This window comes from Lithobates pipiens, unplaced genomic scaffold (assembly GCF_037356315.1).
Source record: "Lithobates pipiens isolate NorthernLeopardFrog02 unplaced genomic scaffold, aLitPip1_a1.2 Scaffold_18, whole genome shotgun sequence".
In the NCBI taxonomy this organism is placed as follows: Eukaryota; Metazoa; Chordata; class Amphibia; order Anura; family Ranidae; genus Lithobates; species Lithobates pipiens.
Genome location: NW_027507758.1, coordinates 292,449,522 through 292,471,451, shown reverse-complemented (window position 1 = coordinate 292,471,451; position 21,930 = coordinate 292,449,522). Strand labels below are relative to the sequence as shown.

The 21,930-nt window shown below is 43.3% G+C and overlaps 1 protein-coding gene across 1 annotated transcript in view; it reads right to left on the bottom strand.

Annotated features, from left to right (window-relative positions):
• METTL24 (methyltransferase like 24) overlaps positions 1 to 19,865 on the bottom strand; it is a 79,799-nt gene extending 59,934 nt beyond the window's left edge. The window contains exon 1 of the mRNA XM_077487123.1: positions 19,427 to 19,865. Coding sequence (XP_077343249.1) covers positions 19,427 to 19,714 — 288 coding nt within the window. The 5' untranslated portion in view covers positions 19,715 to 19,865. The remainder of the gene's footprint in view (positions 1 to 19,426) is intronic.
• Positions 19,866 to 21,930: the final 2,065 nt, after the last annotated feature.

Below are 21,930 nucleotides of genomic sequence, written 5' to 3'. Positions count from 1 at the left end.
TAAAGTAAAACTTTTTTGTTTCGAATAGAGTGGAGTTGGATTAGGACACCGGTGAGTTTTTATTGCTGTCTGTGCCCCAATAGGGAGATTCACCCTCTTTATTTGTCCTGTTTACCATTATTATTGAAAGTCAAAGTAAACAAAAATCCCAAAATTTTATGTTGTCCCCACAACACTAATAGAGGGGAAATCTTCCAATGGGGACACTAGTTCTGGTGACCCTGGTGAAAGGCTGGGATCCCTCACTTTGGAGGGATTGCCTCTCACTTCCTGTTTTGGCTACTGGACAGGAAGTGAAGGGAAATCTCTCCTACAGGACACAGATGGCAAAAGAAAAACTGACAGTTATAATCCTCTCATACTTTATCCAAAATAAAAAAAAGTTTTTCCTTTAGTTACATGGTAAGGTCTTACTTGGAAAAACTATGCAAGGCATGTGCTCTGACATTCAGAATCTGGGATTTCAGTAAGCCAGTAAGATTCCAGTAGCCCACTTACATTGAAACACTGATTTTATATGAATGTTACAATGTGCAGTGTAAAAATGAATCATTGCATATGGATAGTTTGTATTTTTAGTTTCAGCCAGCAGATGGTGATTAAGGCACCTTTTTTTCTTTCTTCAGGTACTGCTCTGCTTAAAAACAGCCCGCTGCTTAGAGAGCTCAATAGCTCAAGATGAAATTTACACAGGCAGCTAAAAGAGTTAAAGCAGTGTCTCTTCCTACTGCTTTCCCTTCCTGTTTTCTGCTTTCCCAATCCATCTGAGGTTTTAATCAGAGACAACAGGGTTGAGTTGCTAAAAGAGTCTGTTCTACCGGCAAAGTGAATGTTGGTGAATAAGGTAAAGCTGTATTAACCTTTGAGCGCCTAATCATGAGCTAGCAACAATCCTGTTTTTCTTAAAATTTTCGAAAATGATTAAGTGTTTGAAGTGAACACCTTGCTAGGTGAACAGTCGAAACTCCTTTAGTAAATCAACCCCAGTGTGTCTGAAAGTGAACAGCTTCTGGCTATACTTTCTGTTTAGGAAACCAGTTATGCTCTGCATAGCCAGTGTCACGGGTCTACCCTGTATTCAATGTTCATTTGCAATTTGTCTACATAAATATTTAGTAAGGTCTAAACTTTAAAAAAAAAAAAAATGCCCGAAAAGACCTTGAAAGTTAAGCTCAAATAGCCATTATTTTGAAGGGTTTTGACAGCTAGAGAGTTACAAGGGATAATAAAACCCTTGTGTAACACTGCCCAAGGTGACACCAGACAGACATTGTTATCTCCATAGCACTGCAGTGTCTATTTGCATGCATATGACCTTCGCTGGAATTCTCTGTTCTTAGTTATTTTAGCCTGTTACCTTCCTAGATCTTATCTGTTAAAATCATATACTTAACTTGGGTATAGATTTACGATTTCCTAAATAAATACAGGGAATCTGTTATTAATGGTATCTTTCAGCAGAATTACTGCTCTGCTGAAGTGGTTTAATCAGCAAGGAATGTATAAGGAAAACCTGACATGCATACTTTTATTCTTTCATTTATCAATTTCATCCATGCATAAATCCTCGCTGCCAGAACTTCGGTCAAATTAAAAGGAAGGATGTCGTTTTATTTTAAGGAGCTTGTATAGATGTCTGATATGGTTCGCTTCTTGACTCTTTGGAGTTGATTTACTAAAACTGGAGAGAGCAAAATCTGGTAGTAGCTCTGCCTAGAAACCAATCGGCTTCTAGTTTTTATGGTCAAAGCTTAACCACTTCAGCCCCGGAAGAATTTACCCCCTTCCTGACCAGAGCACTGTCGCTTTAACTGACAATTGCGCGGTTGTGCGATGTGGCTCTCAAACAAAATGTTGACGTGCTTTTTCCCCCCACAAATAGAGCTTTCTTTTGGTGGCATTTGATCACCCCTGCTGTTTTTATTTTTTGCGTTATAAACAAAAAAAAGCGATCATTTTGAAAAAAACTCACTATTTTTTACATTTTGCAATAATAAATACCCCCCAAAAATATTTAAAAAAACATATTTTTTTCCTCAGTTTAGGCCGATACGTATTCTTCTACATATTTTTGGTAAAAAAATAAAATAAAAAAATCGCAATAAGCGTTTATTGATTGGTTTGCGCAAAAGTTATCGCGTCTACAAAATAGGGGATAGTTTTATGGCCTTTTTATTGATATATTTTTTTTTTACTAGTAATGGCGGCGATCAGCGATTTTTATCCTGACTGCGACATTATGGCAGACACATCAGACAATTTTGACACATTTTTAGGAACATTGGCATTAATACAACGATCAATGCTAAAAAATTGCATTGAATACTGTAAAAATGTCACTGGCAGTGAAGGGGTTAACCACAAGGGGGCACTGTAGGGCTTAAGTGTGTCCTAGGGAGTGATTCTAACTGTGGGGGGGAGGGGCTGTGTGTGACACGTCACTGATCAGCGCTCCCGTTTACAGGGAGAGTGACAGTGTCACTAGGCAGAATGGGGAGATGCTTGTTTACATTAGCAACTCCGCACTCTTCCTCACCGTGAGACGATTGCGAGTATCCACACGAATATCGGGTCCATGGGACCCATGGTCATGGAGCTCCCGGCGGGCGTCCGCAAGCCGCCTCTTGAAGGGCAATGCACAGGTACGTTAATCTGTATGTGCCCTTCTGCCGCAGTATATCTGCGTGAGGCGGTCGGTAAGCGGTTAATTAAAGAAGCTGAAGTTAGAAGCTGATTGGCTGCCATGCACAGCAATCAGCCCCATTAGGACAATTACACTGACCCAATATAGCAAGACTGGTCCTGGTTGGTCCACCTGATTAGGGTAGAGTTTGACGGCCCTTACTGTTTCTTTTTATATGATTATACCTTTTATTCAGTTTTTTTCTTTTGCCTTGACAACATTTTCAATAAACATATTATAAGGGGAAAAAGCTAGCTTGTAAAATCCCTAAATAAAACAGCTATTTCTTACTTTCAAGCACTTGCGGGGTAAAAAAAAAAGAAAAAAAAAGAGGATGAGGAGACATCATAGCGCCTCCTCACTGCTTGCCAAATGCCTCTAAAAATCAATTCATACGTGGATCGCAATTTCAGAGGCGTGGCAGTTTAGACGAAAGCCTAAACATTGCCTATTTTTTATTTTTTTTTGAAAAGTTTCATTTATCAAGTTTTACACTTACAAATAAAAGAACACAAACAACAAATGCCCAACGGGCCACACACAATTTAATACATACACTTCTTCAGCAATTGGCTCGTTGTATAACCCCGAGACCCTCGCCTATGAATATCAGAACGGGAATACAAAAACTCCCATATACAAAATATACACTCCTTTGCAAAAGGAAATATCCCCTTGACCTGACCAAAATATACACCCGTCATGCATTTATATCCTCAACATGGCCCTATACAATGAGCTATAAGTAAGCACTGTGTTTAGTGCGAAACGTGTCAGTTTACTGTCTGCTGTGGCCTGTATTTTTGATCCTGTGTGTTTTTGAATTAAAGGCAAATTTTTTTTTTAGAGTGCGGCTGTCCAGAAATATTTTTTATCCATTGCTATATGCATTGCCAGCACCTGTGGCTTCTCAACTGGTGAAGAGGTTTACTATTGTTTGACCTTCCTGAAGCGGTGATATTCCTTCCCTATGGCCCTATATAATGAAGAAAAAGCCCCCCAACACTCCAAGGAGATAAACAGGCCAGTTGCCGCCACAGCCTGTCCATTGTACACATGTGATGATAGTAGAGGTGGGTTTCTAAAAAAAAAAAAAAAATCGATTCACAATTCGAATCAAGTTTTTTTTTTTTTGGATGGACACCGCGCCGGTCCTGAGGAGCTGCGGGCATGAGTTTTTAGACGAGGCAGTGGCTTCGGCCTAGTCCGCAGAGTCGCCTAAAAACTCCTGCCTGCAGCACCTCAGGACCGGAGCGGTCAACGTCATTCCTGGTGAAAAAAAATTTAAATCTAAAAAAAACGATTTGCTGAAATTTTGAATCAATTTGACCTCTCAACTCGATTCAAGATTTAGATCGTTTTTTTCCCCAGCCCTAGATGATAGCAATATATATTATCTCATAAATAGCCACTGGATCAGACAGCCATCGTAGCACTATTCACCCAACTACCCCACACCTTATCAAACTTTTGAGGTATACCTCTACTTATGTAAGTAGCCTTATATAGTGGGGCAGCCTTGTTGACAAGTAGTCAGAGGGGTAGACTCTTTCCATAAAAGCACTATTAGTTACCTAGAAGAATAAAGTAGAATTGTCAACAAAGTACGGATCACTCTTTTTGGAGCTAGGGCATCAACTAGCCCCAGAAGACACACCTCCACCATTGGTTGCATATGAACTAAACATTGCCCTAAAGAGGAAGTAAACTGCAGGGTTATTTTTTTTTCTGACCTGCAAAGTAAAGGCATAATGTGCTAGTATGCATAGCATACTAGCACATTATGTGAAACTTACCTGCAAACGAAGCCCTCCACTGATGCGTTGTCACCGCTGGAGGTCGCAGCCATCTTCACTCATGTTCACCCATCTTCCTTCATGGTCTGCGGACTCTGGATGTGCGACTGGCCAGAGCCGTGTGACATCACTCCTGCACAGCCACCAGTCATGACACAGGGCTCCGAAGGAATGGCTCAGGTGGCCGTTCCTTCAGAGCGTATGCACCGATGATGTAATCAGGTGCATGTACAGTAAACATCTCCTAAATGGTGCATGTTTAGGAGATATTTACAGTACCTATAGGTAAGCCTTATTATAGGTTTACCTATAGGTACAATTCATTTATGTGAGTTTGCAACCACTTTAAGGTATCTTAGGGTGTTGGGGGAGTAACAGAGGCACCTTTACAGCAGCATTGTAAATCTGGGGAGATAGCAGATTAACTAACAGATTTAGATGGACTTGACTAACAAATTAAAGGGGAAGTATGGCCAAAGATTTTTTTGGCCATTTTTCTCATGTGAGTCCCAGGAGTACACTTACTTGTGCTCTCCTGTGAATCAGACTTTAGTCCACTGTCAGCTGATGTCAAAGAGCAGGACCAGGCTCTGCAGGGATCCAGACAATGATGTCTGGATCTGCCCAGATGCCTGACTGACAGCTGGCTCAGCCTGTTATCATTCCACTGAGAGACCGAGCCAGCCACTCCAGCCCAGCACTTCAATGAGCGCTGGTGGGGGGGGGCAAAGCCGAGAATCGGCTACTGACAGTCATTGATCGCTCAGTTTTCAGTGTAGAGGCGGCAGGGGACAGCTGCAGCATTGGATCGATGCTGCTGCCATCTAGTTGAGTATAAATGTTTTGTTTAGATTTACGCACTTCTCTTTAACCACTTGAGATCCGCGCTATTGCCAAATGACGGCATTAGCGCGGATCTACTTTTCCGGGACTACGTCTATTGACGTCGTCCCGGTTACGAGCGGCCTGTGCGCCCCCTGAGGGGCGCGCGCGGCGCGCTCTGTGATCGGCGAGTCCACGAGACTCGCCTGATCACCGATCCGTGCAAGGGGTCGATCCCGACCCCTTATCACGTGATCAGCTGTCAGCCAATGACAGCTGATCATGTGACAGAACGGAGCCGGTAATCGGCTATTATTCCTCCTCGCGCTGTCAGAAAAAAAAAGCCGATCACCGGCGGCCGTGATCGGGACATCAGTCCCGATCACGGCCAGCAATACAGCTGACCACCTGCCTCCTGCCAGTGCCCACCTGCCCACCGCAGTGCCATCCTGAATGAAAGTAAGTGCCCCCCATCAGTGCCACCCAGCAGTGCCCATAGTGCCCACAGCGCCACCCACAGTGCCACCCACAATGCCACCCACAGTGCCATCCAGCAGTGCCACCAACAGTGCCACCCACAGTGCCCACAATCTTCCTTAAAGGTGCTGCACCCCAGTGCCGCCCATCAGTGCCCAGCAGTGCCGCCCATCAGTGCCCAGCAGTGCCGCCCATCAGTGCCCAGCAGTGCCACCTATCAGAGCCACCTATCAGTGCCACCTATCAGTGCCCATCAGTCCCATCTATCAGTGGTACCTATCAGTGCCCATCCGTGCCACCCATCCGTGCCACTTATCCGTGCCACCCATCCATGCCATCTTATCTGTGCCCATCTTTGCCCATCAGTGCCGCCTTATCTGTGCCGATCGGTGCCGCCTTATCTGTGCCTATTAGTGCCGCCTTAACTATGCCTATCAGTGCCCACCAGTGCAGCCTATCAGTGCCCACCAATGCAGCCTATCAGTGCCCACCAATGCAGCCCATCAGTGCCCACCAATGCAGCCATCAGTGCCGCCTAATCAGCGCACTTCAATGAAGGAGAAAAATGACCCGTTTGCAAAATTGTATAACAAACTATTAAAACATGATTTTTTTTTTTTTTTTTTTTGCATCTTTTTTTGTTTGTTTAGCAAAAAATAAAACTCCGAGCTGTAACTAAATACCACCAAAAGAAAGCTCTATTTGTGGGAAAAAAATGATAAAAATTTCATTTGGGTACAGTGTTGTATGACCGCGTAATTGTCACTCAAAGTGCATCAGCGCTGAAAGCTGAAAATTGGTCTGGGACTGAGGGGGGTTTAAGTGCCCAGTAAGCAAGTGGTTAAAGCTGAACTCTACAGCTAACAGCTTATACGCTGTTACAGCAAACCCTTTTTGGGATACAGGTTTTAGCCCTTGTACACACGGTCAGAGATTCCGACGGAATGTGTCCGATTGGACCGTTTTGTCGGATAATCCAACTGTGTGTGGTCTTCATCGAACTGTTTCCGTCGGAGTATCCGACGGACCAAGTTTTCCAACTTGTTGGTAAAATTTTCCGACAACATGATCCGATCAGACTTTGTCCGATCATGTGTAGAGAATTTCGATCGGACAAAGTGCCACGCATGCTCAGATCAAATTCCTACACCAAAGCTATTGGCTACTAGCCTGAACGTAGTCCCATTGTAACGAAATTACGTTATCACGTTCTGAACAATCAGATTTTCCGACAACTTTGTCCGACCGTGTGTATGCATCAGTTTCGGACAAAATCCGTCGGACAAAATCCGACGGATTTGGTTGTCGGAATGTCCGACCGTGTGTACAAGGGCTTACATAAATGAATAAAAGCTGACAATTGTAAGCCCCCTTGTCAGTGTTGTTAGTGTTAAATGGTTTGACTGCTGATGTTTGAGGGGACCCACAGCTATCTTGATAATTTGATGTTTAACCAAGTGACAAACAAGGCAAATGGTGAGTACATACCAAACGGTTATATCAAACGGGTCACAATTCATATATTGCAGTTACAATACAGTTATACAGTAATACAGTTCCGCCCATCAGTGCCACCCATCAATGCCCATCAGTACCCATTAGGGCCACCCATCAGTGGCCATCAGTTTCGCCTATCCATGCCACCTATCTGTGCCCACCAGTGCCAGCCATCAGTGCCTGTCAGTGCCACCTATCAGTGCCCACCATTGCCACCCATCAGTGCTGTCTATCAGTGCCACATATCAATGCCACCTATCAGTGCCCATAAGTGCAGAATATTAGTGCCTCCTCATCAGTGCCACCCAATAACTGCCGCTTCATCAGTTCCCATAAGTGCTCATAAGTGCAACCTATCAGTGCCCATTAGCGCATATCAGTGAAGGAGAAAAATTACTAAATTTACTGTCATAAAATAAAGAAAAACTTTTTTTTTTCTAAATTTTCGGTCTTTTTTTTTTTGTAAAAACTAAAAATCCCAGCGGTGATTGAATATCACCAAAAGAAAACTCTATTTGAAGAAAATGATAACAATTTCACATGGTTACAGTGTACCATGACTGTGCAGTTGTTATTCAAAGTGCTGAAAGCTGAAAAATGGCCTGGGCCGGAAGGGGGTGAAAGTGCCCAGTAGGTAAGTGGTTAAGCGGTGCTTTTCGGCCACTAGTGGTGCGATTTTAACCCCAAAGTAGGGGTTAAACACGCCTGTGTTGCGGCGCTTCCGAAGCACTTTGGAAGTACTGCCCATTCATTGCAATGGGCAGGGGCATTTTGAGAGCGCTGTAGTGTATACAGCTCTCCCAAACCGCCATAAAGATGCTGCTTGCAGGACTTTTTCTAAAGTCCCACAAGCGCACCGCCCGGGTATGAAAGCATGGGAGGCAGATTTCAGGTGCTTTACAGGCGCTATTTCTAGCGCTAAAATGCCTGAAAAATGCCTCAGTCGAAAAGGGGTCTAAAGATTTGTAGCTATGCATAGTGACAAGGTTAAAACAAACCCGCTAGAGCCTGAATATCGCCGCTAAAACAACGGTAAAGTGGCGCTAAAGATAGCGCCGCTTTACCGCCGGCGCCCACCCCCAGTGTGAAAGTAGCCTTATTCTGGCCATTGAAATTAATTTATGCTCAATCGCTAAATGGGCCTTGCATTAACATGCATTAACGCACGTTAACAATCATTTTCTTTTTGCTGCTACTGAACTCGCTGGTGGTGGGGTTTTTTTCTGCCTCTAAGCACCTATGTGTTCATGGACACATAGGCTAAAAAGCAAAGAAAACTAGGTACCCCCTAAGAGCAGCTTTAAAAACATCCAGTGTGCATGAGGCTTTAATAGAAAAGCATTAAAGCAGACCTTCAGTCATTTTTTCATCTTTCCATCTATTAAATCTTCTGCCCTGGTTGTTTTAACTTTGGATAGTAAAACATTTTTTCTGCCAGTAAATACTTTATACAGCCCACTTCCTGTTTCTTGTCTGGTAAAAAGCCTAGGCTTATGATATCATGCACAGCTCCCACTCCCTCTCGCGAGAGTTTGTCAGGAAGGAAGGTGGATGAGTTATTAGAAGGCCAATGAGAGCTGCAGAGCTGGAGGTGTTCCTCTGTGTGTCTGTATAAATCCAGGAAGTCAACAGGCAGCAGCTTCAGCTGCCCACAGTTAAAATGGCTGCAGCCAGACTCAGTGGAGGGAGATTTCTTCAGCATATTTAGCAAGTACAGAATCGCAGTATATATAAAATAATATGCAAAGTGATTGGAGGGAAGCTTCAGAATGTTTTTATTACAAATTATGTGAGAAGACTGCAGTCCCTCAATGTTGCCAGCGATTTTACCGTTGAGCTGTGAAAACCATAATGATTTTCAAATCACTGTGGGAAAAAAAATTGCTATGTGACCATATTATTTCAATCATGTCCCAAGCATTCCTGTCCATTTGGAATGTCAAATGCAGGATGGGAAATCCCCCCGACCGCGGCTCATCAGACCAACGACAGCTGGCTTTAGTGTTTAGATTCAAACCCGGTTCCAAACAAATGAAAGCTCATTCCTAGTAAAAATGATAGTTATGTGTATCTATTTATATTATTTAGATGCTTATTAACCACTTGACCTCTGGAAGAATTACTGATACAGCACTGTGTTACTTTAACTGACCATTGCGCAGTCGTGCACCGCTGTACCCAAATAATATTTATGTCCTTTTTTTTAACCACAAATAGAGCTTTCTTTTTGTGGAATTTGATCACTTCTGCGTTTTTTGTGGGGTTTTTTGCTATAAACAAACACCGACAATTTTGAAAAAAAATTTTTTTTTTTACTTTCTGCTATAAAATATATTCAATAAAAAAAATGTAAAAAAATATTACATTTCTTCATCAATTTAGACCAATATGTATTCTGCTACATATTTCTGGTAAAAAAAAATCCCAATAAGCGTATATTGATCGGTTTGTGCAAAAGTTATAGCGTCTACAAACTATGGGATATATTTATGGAACTTTTATTTATTTTTTACAAGTAATGGCGGTGATCAGTGACTTATAGCAGGACTGCGATATTGCAGTGGATAAATTGCACACTAACTGCCATTTTTGACACTTTTTGGGGACCAGTGACACTAATGATCAATGCTAATAAATATGCACTGCCTTTGTACTAATGACACTGGCTGGGAAGGGGTTAACATCAGGTGCGATCAAAAAGTTAACTGAGCGGAGAATCGAGTAGAATTACTGTTGTTAGGATTCTTTAGAGATAATAAGAACGCAACCTCCATGGTCGTAGTGTGGGACACTATGGGGGCTATTTACGAAAGGCAAATCAACTTTGCACTGCAAGGGCACTTGGAAGTGCAGTCGCTGTAAATCTGAGGGGTAGATTTGAAATGAGGGGAGGCTCTGCTGATTTTATCATCCAATCATGTGCAAGCTAAAAAGCGACTTTACAAGTGCACCTTCAGTGCAAAGTGGATTTTCCTTTAGTAAATAACCTCCTATGATAGCCTACTAATGCTGCGTACACATGACCAGACTTTGCAGCAAACTAGGTACGATGGGCTTCCCGACTGACTTTTTTTGGTGTTCCGATGGACCTTCTAAACGAACGGACTTGGTCACACATGAATGGACTAAGTCCGTTCGTTTTGAACGTGATGACGTAAATGGGACTAAAAAAGGAAGTTCAATAGCCAGTAGCCAATAGCTTCACTTCCGTTGTATTTGGTCCGTCGGACCAGCACACAGACGAATGGTTTTCCTGATAGAGTCCTGATGAATTGAGTCCATCAGACAGATTTGAAACATGTTCTATTTCTAGGTCCGTCTGATTTTTTATGCGAAAAACGATCGGATTAGTCCACACACGATCGCATTGTCCGAAGGACTGATTCCGTAGGACCTAGTCTGCCGGAAAGTCCGGTCGCGTGTACACTGCATCACGAGGCCTCATAATTAAATAAATTTCCAAAATTAAAAGATCGACAAAGCAACAAGAAGAAGAAGAAGTAATGCAAAGAGTCAAGTGGAACAAGAGTTTATATTAGACCTCACAAAGAATAGGCGTTTAGCCTAGCAGGAAGCTCAGAAGATATATAGAAATGTATCCTTAGTAAAAGCGGAGAACAGTAGATTTCTTCAGTCAAAAGCATTATGAAATGGGGGAGCAGGTTGGACATATGTTGGCTATAATAGCACGTAATCAAGACGGCCCATCAGGCATAGCCGCTATTAAAGATATAAATGGTGCAGTGGCCTATGACGCAAAGGGGGTTATTTACTAAAGGAAAATCCACTTTGCACTGAAAATGCACTTGGAAGTAAAGTCGCTATAGATCTGAGGGGGATATGCGAGGAAAATAAAAAACAGCATTTTAGCTTGCACATGATTGGATGATAAAATCAGCAGAGCTTCCACTCATTTCAGATCTACCCCTTAGATTTAGAGCGACTGCACTTCCAAGTGTACTTCCAGTGCAAAGTGGATTTGCCTTTCGGAAATAACCCTCAAATAGTATTCAGAATACATTTGTGGATTTTTATACCTTGCATTATGAATTTGGGATTCCAAATGCAAGAAAGTAAAGAATTTTTAGATAAACTAGGTATACCTAAATTAACATTAAAAGAAAGAGAATTCCTGGATAATCCCATAACCCTAGTAGAGCTGGAAGAAGCAGCGACGCAAATTCAAAACAGTAAGGCCCCAGGAATGGACGGATTGCCTGACCAGATGTATATAAAAAATATGGTCAGATTCTTCTCCCAGAACTTCTTCAAGTATTAAATGAAGCATATATTACACAGGAACTCCCTAAATCAATGACGGAAACAATCATAATAGTAATTTTAAAACCAGGTAAAGATCCACTAAAACCAGAATCATACCACCCTACTTCTCTCCTTACTTCAGACGTTAAGATCTTAGCTAGGGTACTTGCAGATAGGTTATCTAGATATATCAACACTTTGGGGGTTATTTACTAAAGGAAAATCTACTTTGCACTACAAGTGCACTTGGAAGTGCAGTCGAGGGGGACATGCAAGGAAAATAAAAGACAGTATTTTATCTTGCACATGATTGGATGATAAAATCAGCAGAGCTTCCACTCATTTCAGATCTTCCCCTTAGATTGAGAGTGACAATACTTCCAAGTGCACTTGTAGTGCAAAGTGGGTTTGCCTTTCGTAGATAACCCCCTTTGATTCATAAAGATCAAACTGGGTTTAATCCTACAAGATCGGCTTCAACAAATATTCAAAGACTTTTTTTTTAATATGCAGCTTCCTATGGATAATGAAGGAACTGGTGCCATATTGGATCTGGAAGCCCAGAAGGCTTTTGATATGGTGAACGGTACTAACTGTTTTCAGTATAGGCCCAGGATTCTTATCTTGGTTGAAACTACTGTATAAAGATCCAAAGGCAAGGTTGAGAATTAATAACACTATGGGGGTTATTTACGAAAGGCAAATCCACTTTGCATTGAAAGTGCACTTGGAAGTGCAGTCGCTCTAAATTTAAAGGGTAGACCTGAAACGAGGGGAAGCTCTGCCGATTTTATCATCCAATCACGTGCAAGCTAAAATGCTGTTTTTTCATTTCCTTGCATGTCCCCCCTCGGATCTACAGCGACTTTACTTCCAAGTGCACTTTCAGTGCAAGGTGGAGTTTCCTTTAGTAAATAATCCCCTATGTCACAATTTTTTTACATTATCCAGAGGGACCAGACAAGGCTGCCCTCTGTCTCCATTACTGTTTGCTTTGGCAACTTATGAGCACAACTATATACTGATATTGCACAGAGTGGCCCCGGCCCCAAACCTCCCCTTCTGGGCCCCCCTGGCGATCTTGGCACCTCCTCTTCTGTGTCTGCCCCCATAGCAAAACCACTTTCTATGGCAGCACTCTTGTGGGCGTGCTCCTGAGCCGAGCTGTGAGCGTCCATAGACACACACAGCCTGGCTCCGCCCCCAATTCCCTCCTCAAAGGATTTGACTGGCAGCCAATGGTTTCTGCCTCTGTGTCTTGCAAAAAGAGGAACAACAGATCAGACAGCCACAGCGCTGGATTGAGATGGGACTATATATACTATATATAAGAGGGAATTTTACTTTTCTTGAACACTGTCCATGTTTTAATACATTTGGTGTGCACGCCCTTATGTAACAGGCTGTGCACACCTACAGTATGTGCTCTTTATAACCTGTGCAGTATACAGCATTCTAAATGTACAGTGTATGGTGTTCTGAATATAGTATAGGCTCCTGGTGCCCAGCCTGTGGCCTGAGGGCTGCATGTGGCCCTTTGGTATAGGATACCTCAGATGTCTGTGGAGGGAACATTGATTAGGGTAATAGCACTAATCTCTACTAACCTCATGTAACATGTTTACAGTTTCATATTGTCTTCTATTGCATATCCCCAGCTAAAAACATAGCATGTCCACACTCTCTGACCCTCAATTCCCTTGTTAGGTCTGAAGTGTCCTCCCAAGCATTACATATATTGGACATAATGTGTGGCCCTTTGGTGATGTCTGGGGCCACATTTGAGGCCCCCTTTAGCTCATAAGTTGATAACAACTGATATGGGATGTGACAAAAGGCATGTGGTGATTTCTGTAGTGATAATGAAGAAAACTGGTAATTTGTGCGAGTTCATTGTTCTACTTTGTTCAGTATTCTGGTTAACAAATGCATTGCACATCTGAATTAGTTTTCAAAAGTGTCATTATTGTACAGTTAACCACTTGCGGACCAGCCGCCGCAGTTTTACTGCGGCAGGTTGGCTCCGCTGCGCGAAATCACATTATACTACGTGATCTCGCAGGGGTTGCATAGCGTGCGTGCCTGCTGCGAGCTCCGTGAGTCGGATCGCGGGTCCCGCGGACTCGATGTTCGTGGGGATGCCCACGATCGTCTCACGGACAGGAAGAAGCTAATGTAAACAAGCATTTCCCCATTCTGGCTAGTGACACTGACACTAAACAGCTCTCCCTGTGATCAGAGCAGAGATCAGTGAAGTGTCACACACAGCCCAGCCCCCCCCACAATTAGAATCCCTCTCTAGGACACACTTAACCCCTACAGTGCCACCTAGTGTTAACCCCTTCACTGCCAGTCACATTTACACAGTAATCAATGCAATTTTAATCGCACTAATCGCTGTATAAATGTGCATGGTCCCAAAAATGTGTCAAAATTGTCCAATGTGTCCGCCATAATGTCGCAATCATGATAAAAAATCGCATATCGCAGCCATTACTAGTAAAAAAAAAAATATTAATAAAAATGCCATAAAACTATCCCCTATTTTGTAGACGCGATAACTTTTGCGCAAACCAATCAATAAACGCTTATCGCAATTTTTTTTACCAAAAATATGTAGAAGAATACCTATCGGTCTAAATTCTATTTTTTGGGGATATTTATTATAGCAAAAAGTAAAAAATAATGCGTTTTTTTCACAATTGTTTCTCTTTTTTTGTTTTGTAGCGCAAAAAATAAAAACAGGTGATCAAATACCACCAAAAGAAAGCTCTATTTGTGAGAAAAAAAGGACGTCAATTTTGTTTGGGAGCCACGTCGTACGACCGCGCAATTGTCAGTTAAAGCGACGCAGTGCCGAATCGCAAAAAGTGCTCTGGTCTTTGGCCAGCCAAATCCTCCGGGGCTGAAGTGGTTAAATAGAAAAAACAAAACAAAGAAAACTGTATTGGGAGGCAGAAGTATCACCTCCTGAGTGCCTGCAAACCTCCGTTCACTAACCTCTGAAAAGCGATCCACCATGAATCGCTTTTCAGGGGGCAGAAAACACTGTAGCTAGTGTGAAAGGAACCCAAAAGACATAGCAAAGGTTGAACTTATATGTGTGTGTGGCAAGAAAGCTGTTAAAAAAATAAAAATCTATTTGCCATGTTGGATTGCTGTAGGTTTACCCACAACGACAAGCCTTTACTTTTTTTTTAAATAAACGCCACACACCTCAGTGCAGGACCGCAGACAAAGAATAATGACCACTAAAGTAATAACACCTTGGGGCACAGCTCTTCCCTCCAGCTGTAGGTTTTACTTTGTTCATTCACTTGCAAGTATTTTAATTAACCCTGCAGAGAGAAGGCTCCACTTCTGCAGGAAGCTTTTTGTTTCTCGGTGAACTAACACTATGCACATTGTATTACAGCATGGCTATGACTGGAAGTTGTTGTTTATAAATAAACAAGAACTTCTATGGATCTCTTGTCATCAGATGTTTAAATGGAATCTTCAGTATTTAAAAAAAAACCCCCGTGAAGGTTCCCATGTATCCTGGTCATATAACGAGCAGTAGTCACATTCAACTGGACTGTTCTCTAATATTTGTAGAAATGTTTGGCATCTACATCATCTGATCAACGTATTCTAATGGTAAAAAGACTGTGCTTATCTATTGTTTGTAAGGCCAGATATATATATATACATATATTTTTTATGAACACTTGCATAGTCGCGCAGCACGGTGCTTGCACATTGGGCCCCATTCATACTTGGCAATTTGCATTTGGGGGCGGAATCACTGCGATTCTGGCCGCAATTCCAAATTATGCAGCAATCACTGCAAAACACATGATGTGCGTTTAAAGTGGAGGGCCACCCAAAAAAAAAAAAAATGCATAAATAAAAAAAAATTGTTTTCACTTACCTGAAATGCTGTTGCTAGGCAGTCTTCCTAATCTGCCTCTTCCTATTACGCGACCCTTCCTCCTCTTCGATGAGCGGCCCCGTTGCCTTCTGGGACATGTGTATGTCCCAGAAAACAACGGGCCATTCTCAAAGCGCCGTGTGACTCGTGCATGCGCAGTAGGAAATGGGCAGTGAAGCCGCAAGACTCCACTGCCTGTTTCGTTAGGATGGAGGCGCCGGCAGCTGATCCAATGGACGGATCAGCCGGGGGGGGGGGGGGGCGACAATGTAGGATCGTTGGACAGGTAAGTGTCCTTATTAAAAGTCAGCAGCTACAGTGTTTGTAGCTGCTGACTTAAAAAAAAAAAAGATGTATTGGCTGGAACACCCCTTAAAGTACCAGTCATTCTAAATAGTACCCCAAACGCGGTGTGGTTTTGAAGCAATTGTCGCGCGGCAAACGCACCTTTAAACAGGTTTAGAAAAGAGAGGCAGAAGGGCATGTACAGGCAGATTAACGTACCGGTATTTTGCCCTTTAAGAGGCGGCTTGTGGGCTTGCATCCCCGGGAGCTCCGTGACCTTGATCGCGGGTCCGTGGGGATACCCGCGATCGCCTCACGGAGAGGAAGAACCGGGAGATGCTAATGTAAATGAACATCTTCCCATTCTGCCTAGTGACACTGTCACTGATCAGCTCTCCCTGTGATTGGGAGCGGTGATCAGTGATGTGTCCCACACAGCCCAGCCCCCCCTCCCCCCCCAGTTAGAATCACTCCCTAGGACACACATAACCTCTACAGCGCCACCTAGTGTTTTACCCCTTCACTGCCAGTCACATTTACACAGTAATCAATGCATTTTTAATCAATCACACTGATCGCTGTATAAATGTGAATGGTTCCAAAATCACGCCAAAAGTGTCCGATGTGTCCGCCATAATGTCTCAGTCAGAATAAAAATCGCTGATTACTAGTAAAAAAAAAAAAAAAAAATCTATAAAAATGACATAAAACTATTTTTGTAGAAGCTATAACTTTTGCACAAACCAATCAATAGACGCCTATTGTAGAAGAATACGTATAATGTAATACCTAAACTGAGGGAAAAAAAATATTTTATATATTATTTGGGGATATTTATTATAGCAAAAAGTAAAAAATAATAAATCTTTTTTTTTTTTTTTCAAAATTGACCCTATTTTTTTCAAGAAAAGATTTTGGGAGAAAAAAAGGATTCATACATGGAACACTATTGACCCTATTTTTTTGTTTATAGTGCAAAAAATTAAAAAAGGGTCTCTGATAAAAACATATATATAATGATTGGGGCAATCTAAGTAGTTTTCCAGCAAAAAATACTGATTTTAACTTGTAAGCAACAAGTGCCAGAAAAAGGCTCAGGCATGAAGGGGTTAAGCAGGCCTTAGACCAGTGATGGCGAACCTTGGCACCCCAGATGTGTTTGAACTACTAATTTCCCATGATGCTCAACTACATTGCCGAGTGCATGAGCATCATGGGAAATGTAGTTCCAAAACATCTGGGGTGCCAAGGTTCGCCATCACTGCTATAGAAGGTTCAAACCATGTATGGGCATACTGTATGTACCCAAGTTGATAGATCAACCAGCCTGCCAAATTTTACATGTGATTATTGCTAGCAGCGGTTATAGCCTCTAGCGATAATCACTGTTTTCTCCCAGTGGGGACTGCCCTGTTAACACTGTCTATGTTGATGGGGGAATCAAGCAAATTTCTTTCCTGCAACCCGAGGTTGCAGGAAAGAAATTTGCTCCGTCTATGGCCGGCCTTAAAGTGGTTGTAAACCCTTACAAACCACTTTGACTTTTTACAGGTAAGCCTTAATCTAGGCTTACCTGTAGGTCCAAGAAATATCTCCTAAACCTATACGGTTTAGGAGATATTTACCTGAAGACAGCCACCACTGTCTACGGCGCAGGTGCACTGGGTAAGCCGCAGATCGCGGCGATATGCCGCGAGTGTCGGCTCCCGTGCGCATGCGTGGGAGTGATGTCATCGCTGCTCCGGCGAATCACAGCGCCGGAGCAGCGAGACCCACCAAGAAGATGAACATTCGGAACTACAGGAGACAGCGGTGACTTCGCTGGCTCCTGTGTCAGGTAAGTGACACATAATGAGCTACTATGCGATGCATAGTAGTCCATTATGCTTTGCCTTTGCAGGGAATCAAAGAGGAAGTAAACCCATTAGAGTTTACTTCCTCTTTAAGTGGGGTACACACTATAAGAAAATCGGGCAAACAATCGTCCGATTTTCCTCGTTTCACAGTAAGAAAGAAATGCACAAAAGTTCTCATACAACAAAGGCTTTTTTTTTGTCGTTTATTGTTTCTGATCATGCGCAGTCTTTGGTTTCTGATTTTTCTCATACGAAAATTGTAAGAAAACGGTACGCATTAAAGCAAAATCATTTATTTCGTTCCCGTACGAGAAACAATTCATTCGGAAGGTTGGAATTGTTTGTCGAAAGTTGTGTACACACTGTCAGAAAATCGTATGATCGTTCTTCGGACAAAAAACGTTCGGCCGATTTTCTTATAGTGTGTACAAGCCGTTACTCCACTCTAATTAGCTGCCTAATGCAGATCGTTTGTTCACTCCTTCCTCCCTTTAGGGGATGTTTACTGAGCAATAAGAAACGTAACTCATCTGACAAATAGCGATCTTCCCCAATGGGATATACACTTTGATTTTATTATCCGATCAATGTGCGATTTGATCAAAATGATTGAATCAGCAATCAATTGAATAGACATGACTTCCCGACTCCATCAATTTAAAATAATGTAGATCCTATACGATCAAATGAAGTTGATTGGCCAGGGTGGAAGATTAACAATTATTTTGCATTAAACAGCAGCGCCGACATACTTTGCTCATGAATTTGAGGGGTCTTCAAAAAGTTTGCGCACTTTTTTATATTTATTATAAAAGTAAAAAAAAGTGCGGAAACTTTTTAAAGATCCCTCGTAGATTGTATTTCGATCGAACAGTTTATGAGAATGAATGGTGAAAATAGAGATGCGATTGATATTGATATTGTACGGTTGTGTCTTCCAACTATCGTTAAAAATCCACTGCGCTGTGTGCCATATTGATCACATGGGCTGTCCACTACAGGCCGACTATTCCTATCAATTGGAAAAGAAATCGATCATTTATTAAAGTGTTTATAACAGTGACCATACACGCTTCGACAAATCAACGATTTCTTTTCTGATCAATCTTTCCTGATAGGAATAATCAATCGATAGTTGACAACACAGACAATTGATATGCCACACATGGGGAAGTGGAATTTGATCGACAGCTGGACGGTACGATTAACGATAAGTTATTGATCATTTCTCTTTTTCCACTAGACAACCTTCAATGCCCTGTATACACGGTCGGACATTCCGATGACAAAATCCGTCTGATTTTTTCAGACGGATTTTGGCCCAAGCTAGTCTTGCATTCACACGGTCGCATAAAGAAAATCCGATCATTCACAACGAGGTGACGTAGAACATGTACGACGGAACTATAGAGAGGCCAGTAGCCAATAGCTTTTGTCTCGTAATTTATTCTGAGCATGCTTGGCACTTTGTCCATCGGAATTGTCTACGCACGATCGGAATTTAAACGATCGGATTTTGTTGTTTGTGTGGCGTAAATTCCGATGGAGCCCACACACGATCGGATTTTCTGACAACACAATCCGATTGCACATTTTCCGTCGACCGTGTGTACGAGGTATAACACTGTTCAAATCAAATTATTGACCAAATCAGTTATGCAGACTGATGCAAAAGATAGTTAATTTGATTGTTAATTTTTCATCCTGGCTGATTAACCCGGTTTAATCAAATCTGATCTAAACTGCGTCTAAATCAATCGGAGGGATTCAATTTGGTTTGATCGTTTTGAATGATCAAATAATACATTTGAAGTGTGCAAGAGTTGTCACTGACCTTTAAGTTGTCCCTCTTGGGCACATTGGAGTTGCCCCCACCTCTGCTGCTGCTCCTCCTGACATATATCACCTGCCTCTTGCTGGGCACCTCCTCTGCTCTCCTGTCGTGCCCCTCTATGAAGATGCCAGGCTCTCTTGGTTGGACTTTAAGCAGCAGATCAGCCTGTGGCCAGGACTTTCTCCTGAGCTCAGCCATGAAGTGGGTGCAGAGGAAGAATGCCAGGCACAGGACCAGGAGGCGCAGGGTGCAGGTTCTCCATCGCAGTCTCACCTCCCTGGCCAGCATGGTCCTCTGGGTGGTGCCAGGTCAAAGCATGAAGGTAGCACACAGAAGCTCACAATCACAATCCATAGAAGAGAGAAGTTTTAGACTGTAGCAGCCATTCCTGGAGTGCAATGTCCCAGAGGTGAGAGCCTAATGCTGGAAGAGGGAGGCAGTCCCAGGACTTTCCTCCAGAGCCTCCCCTTGTTCCTCCCTCCTCCTGACCCTGTCTATCCTCTACAGACTGCAAGATTCAGGTGACAAGGACACTACTACCATGTGGACAACTACTCTGCCTTACTATCCACTGTGCTATCATTGCTGACTGCAAATGACTTCACATCTGTCACATCTATGATCTGAGGAATGTCCTCAGAATTCACTCTTCACTGCATCTGGAATCCACTTCTCATCTAATATTTCACTGAAGGATTCCAAACATAAAAGGATGTCTAGTGGGAAGGGAGTCATAGTTGTAGCTGGGAACATACACTTGTCCCCGGAATAAGAAAAGAAGTGCATTCCTTTACTGGGGTCACCTATTCTGGTGACAACTAAAGTTCCCCCTACATGTTACAATCTGATCGTACAATTTCCATACAATCATGTTAGATTTACAAAAACTATGTAATATGAGGTCCTCCCTGAACCATTCTATCAATCTCTATTCAACTAATTCCGGTGTTCTGTTAAAAACTGTCCGGCCATCGGATAGTGTCCGCCACCGTACTGCGCAGGCGCATCGCTTGCGCAATACGGAGGAGAAGGAGACTACGAAAATCTCAGAAAAAGTCCAGGTGCAAGCCCCACCATCCAAGTGGACATACGGTAGCACATAGTAACAGGCCCCCTCGCGGGCTTGCTTCACTAGCCACTCTTCGCTCGCCACGCTTCTGGGCACGGCCTCGCTTCGCTCGCCTATTTTTTATTCTAACTCTATGTCCACTTGGATGGTGGGGCTTGAACCTGGACTCACTGCGTAGGCACCGTTCATCTTCGGAGACCTTTGGCGTCTCCTTGTCCTCCGTACTGCGCAAGTGCAGCACAGGGCAGACACTCTCAGATGGGGGACCGTATTTGGCACATCACCGGCCGTAGATGGATCGATTTTCTTTCCTGCAACCCAGTGGTGGCTGGTGGTATATTTTTTTTGCGCGGGGGGTGGCGGCAAACAATACACCCACAGCAACCCCCCCCCCCCAGTCAGTCGCCAGGTCACTTCCCATCACCCCCCCCTTCTCCTGGTCGGTCGGTTGGGTCACCGGCCGGGTACTTACCCCATCCAGATTGTAAGGGCCCTCTGATCCCTCCTGAACTGTATTGTAATTGTACTGTCTGCCTTAATGTTGTAAAGCGCTGTGCAAACTGTTGGCACTATATAAATCCTGTATAATAATAATTTAGGTTGCAGCGTCTCCGGGCGGCGGGCTGGCTGATTCCCCTGCATCACGCCATGCATCTCCTCCATCCGCTCTTCTGCGCAACGTGCCTCTCCTTCTAGGTGGCCAGTCAAATCGCCTTTCCTTTCAGCCAATCAGGTGACCCGCTTCCTGATTGGCCAGGAGAGGAACCAGTGTGACAATAGCGAATATTCATTCGCTATTGTCACACAAGTGGGTGTGCTCGGGGCGCAGAGCTCTGCGCCCTGAGTCCACCCTTTTTTGAAGCCTATTAGAGCCTCAGGCTCTAATCACATGCTTAAAAAAGAAAAAAAAAACATTGGAATCCATGTGTCTGGCGCCCCACCTGTAGATTAGGGGGCTGGACGCATTGGTTTGGGGGGGAGGGGCATATGGACAGGCCGCCACTGCTGCAAGCACTGATTGTAGGAAAAAAAATTGCTTGATTCCCCCATCAACACAGTCAGAGCTTTTGTGTTCTGCCGGCGGGGGGTGGGGGGGGCAGTGGTTGGAGGAGCCATCCATGCCGGGAGAACACAGTCACTGCTGCTAGTGGCTATAATTGATGTTAGCAATAATCGCATGCCAAATGCAACAGGCTGGTTGTACCCAAGTTGCTTGATCGATCAACTTGGATATACTCAGTTTGCCCATACACAGTTCGAATCTTGGCCAGTTCAGCATAGATTCGACCAACCATGTATGGCTGGCTTAAAGCAGGCCATAAATGATGCGATTTTCTTTCCTTCCATCATGGAGGGAAGGAAAGAAAATCACTTGATTCCCCCACTGCATCATTGTGTTCTGCTGGCAAGGAGCATGGGGAACCTTCCATGCTAG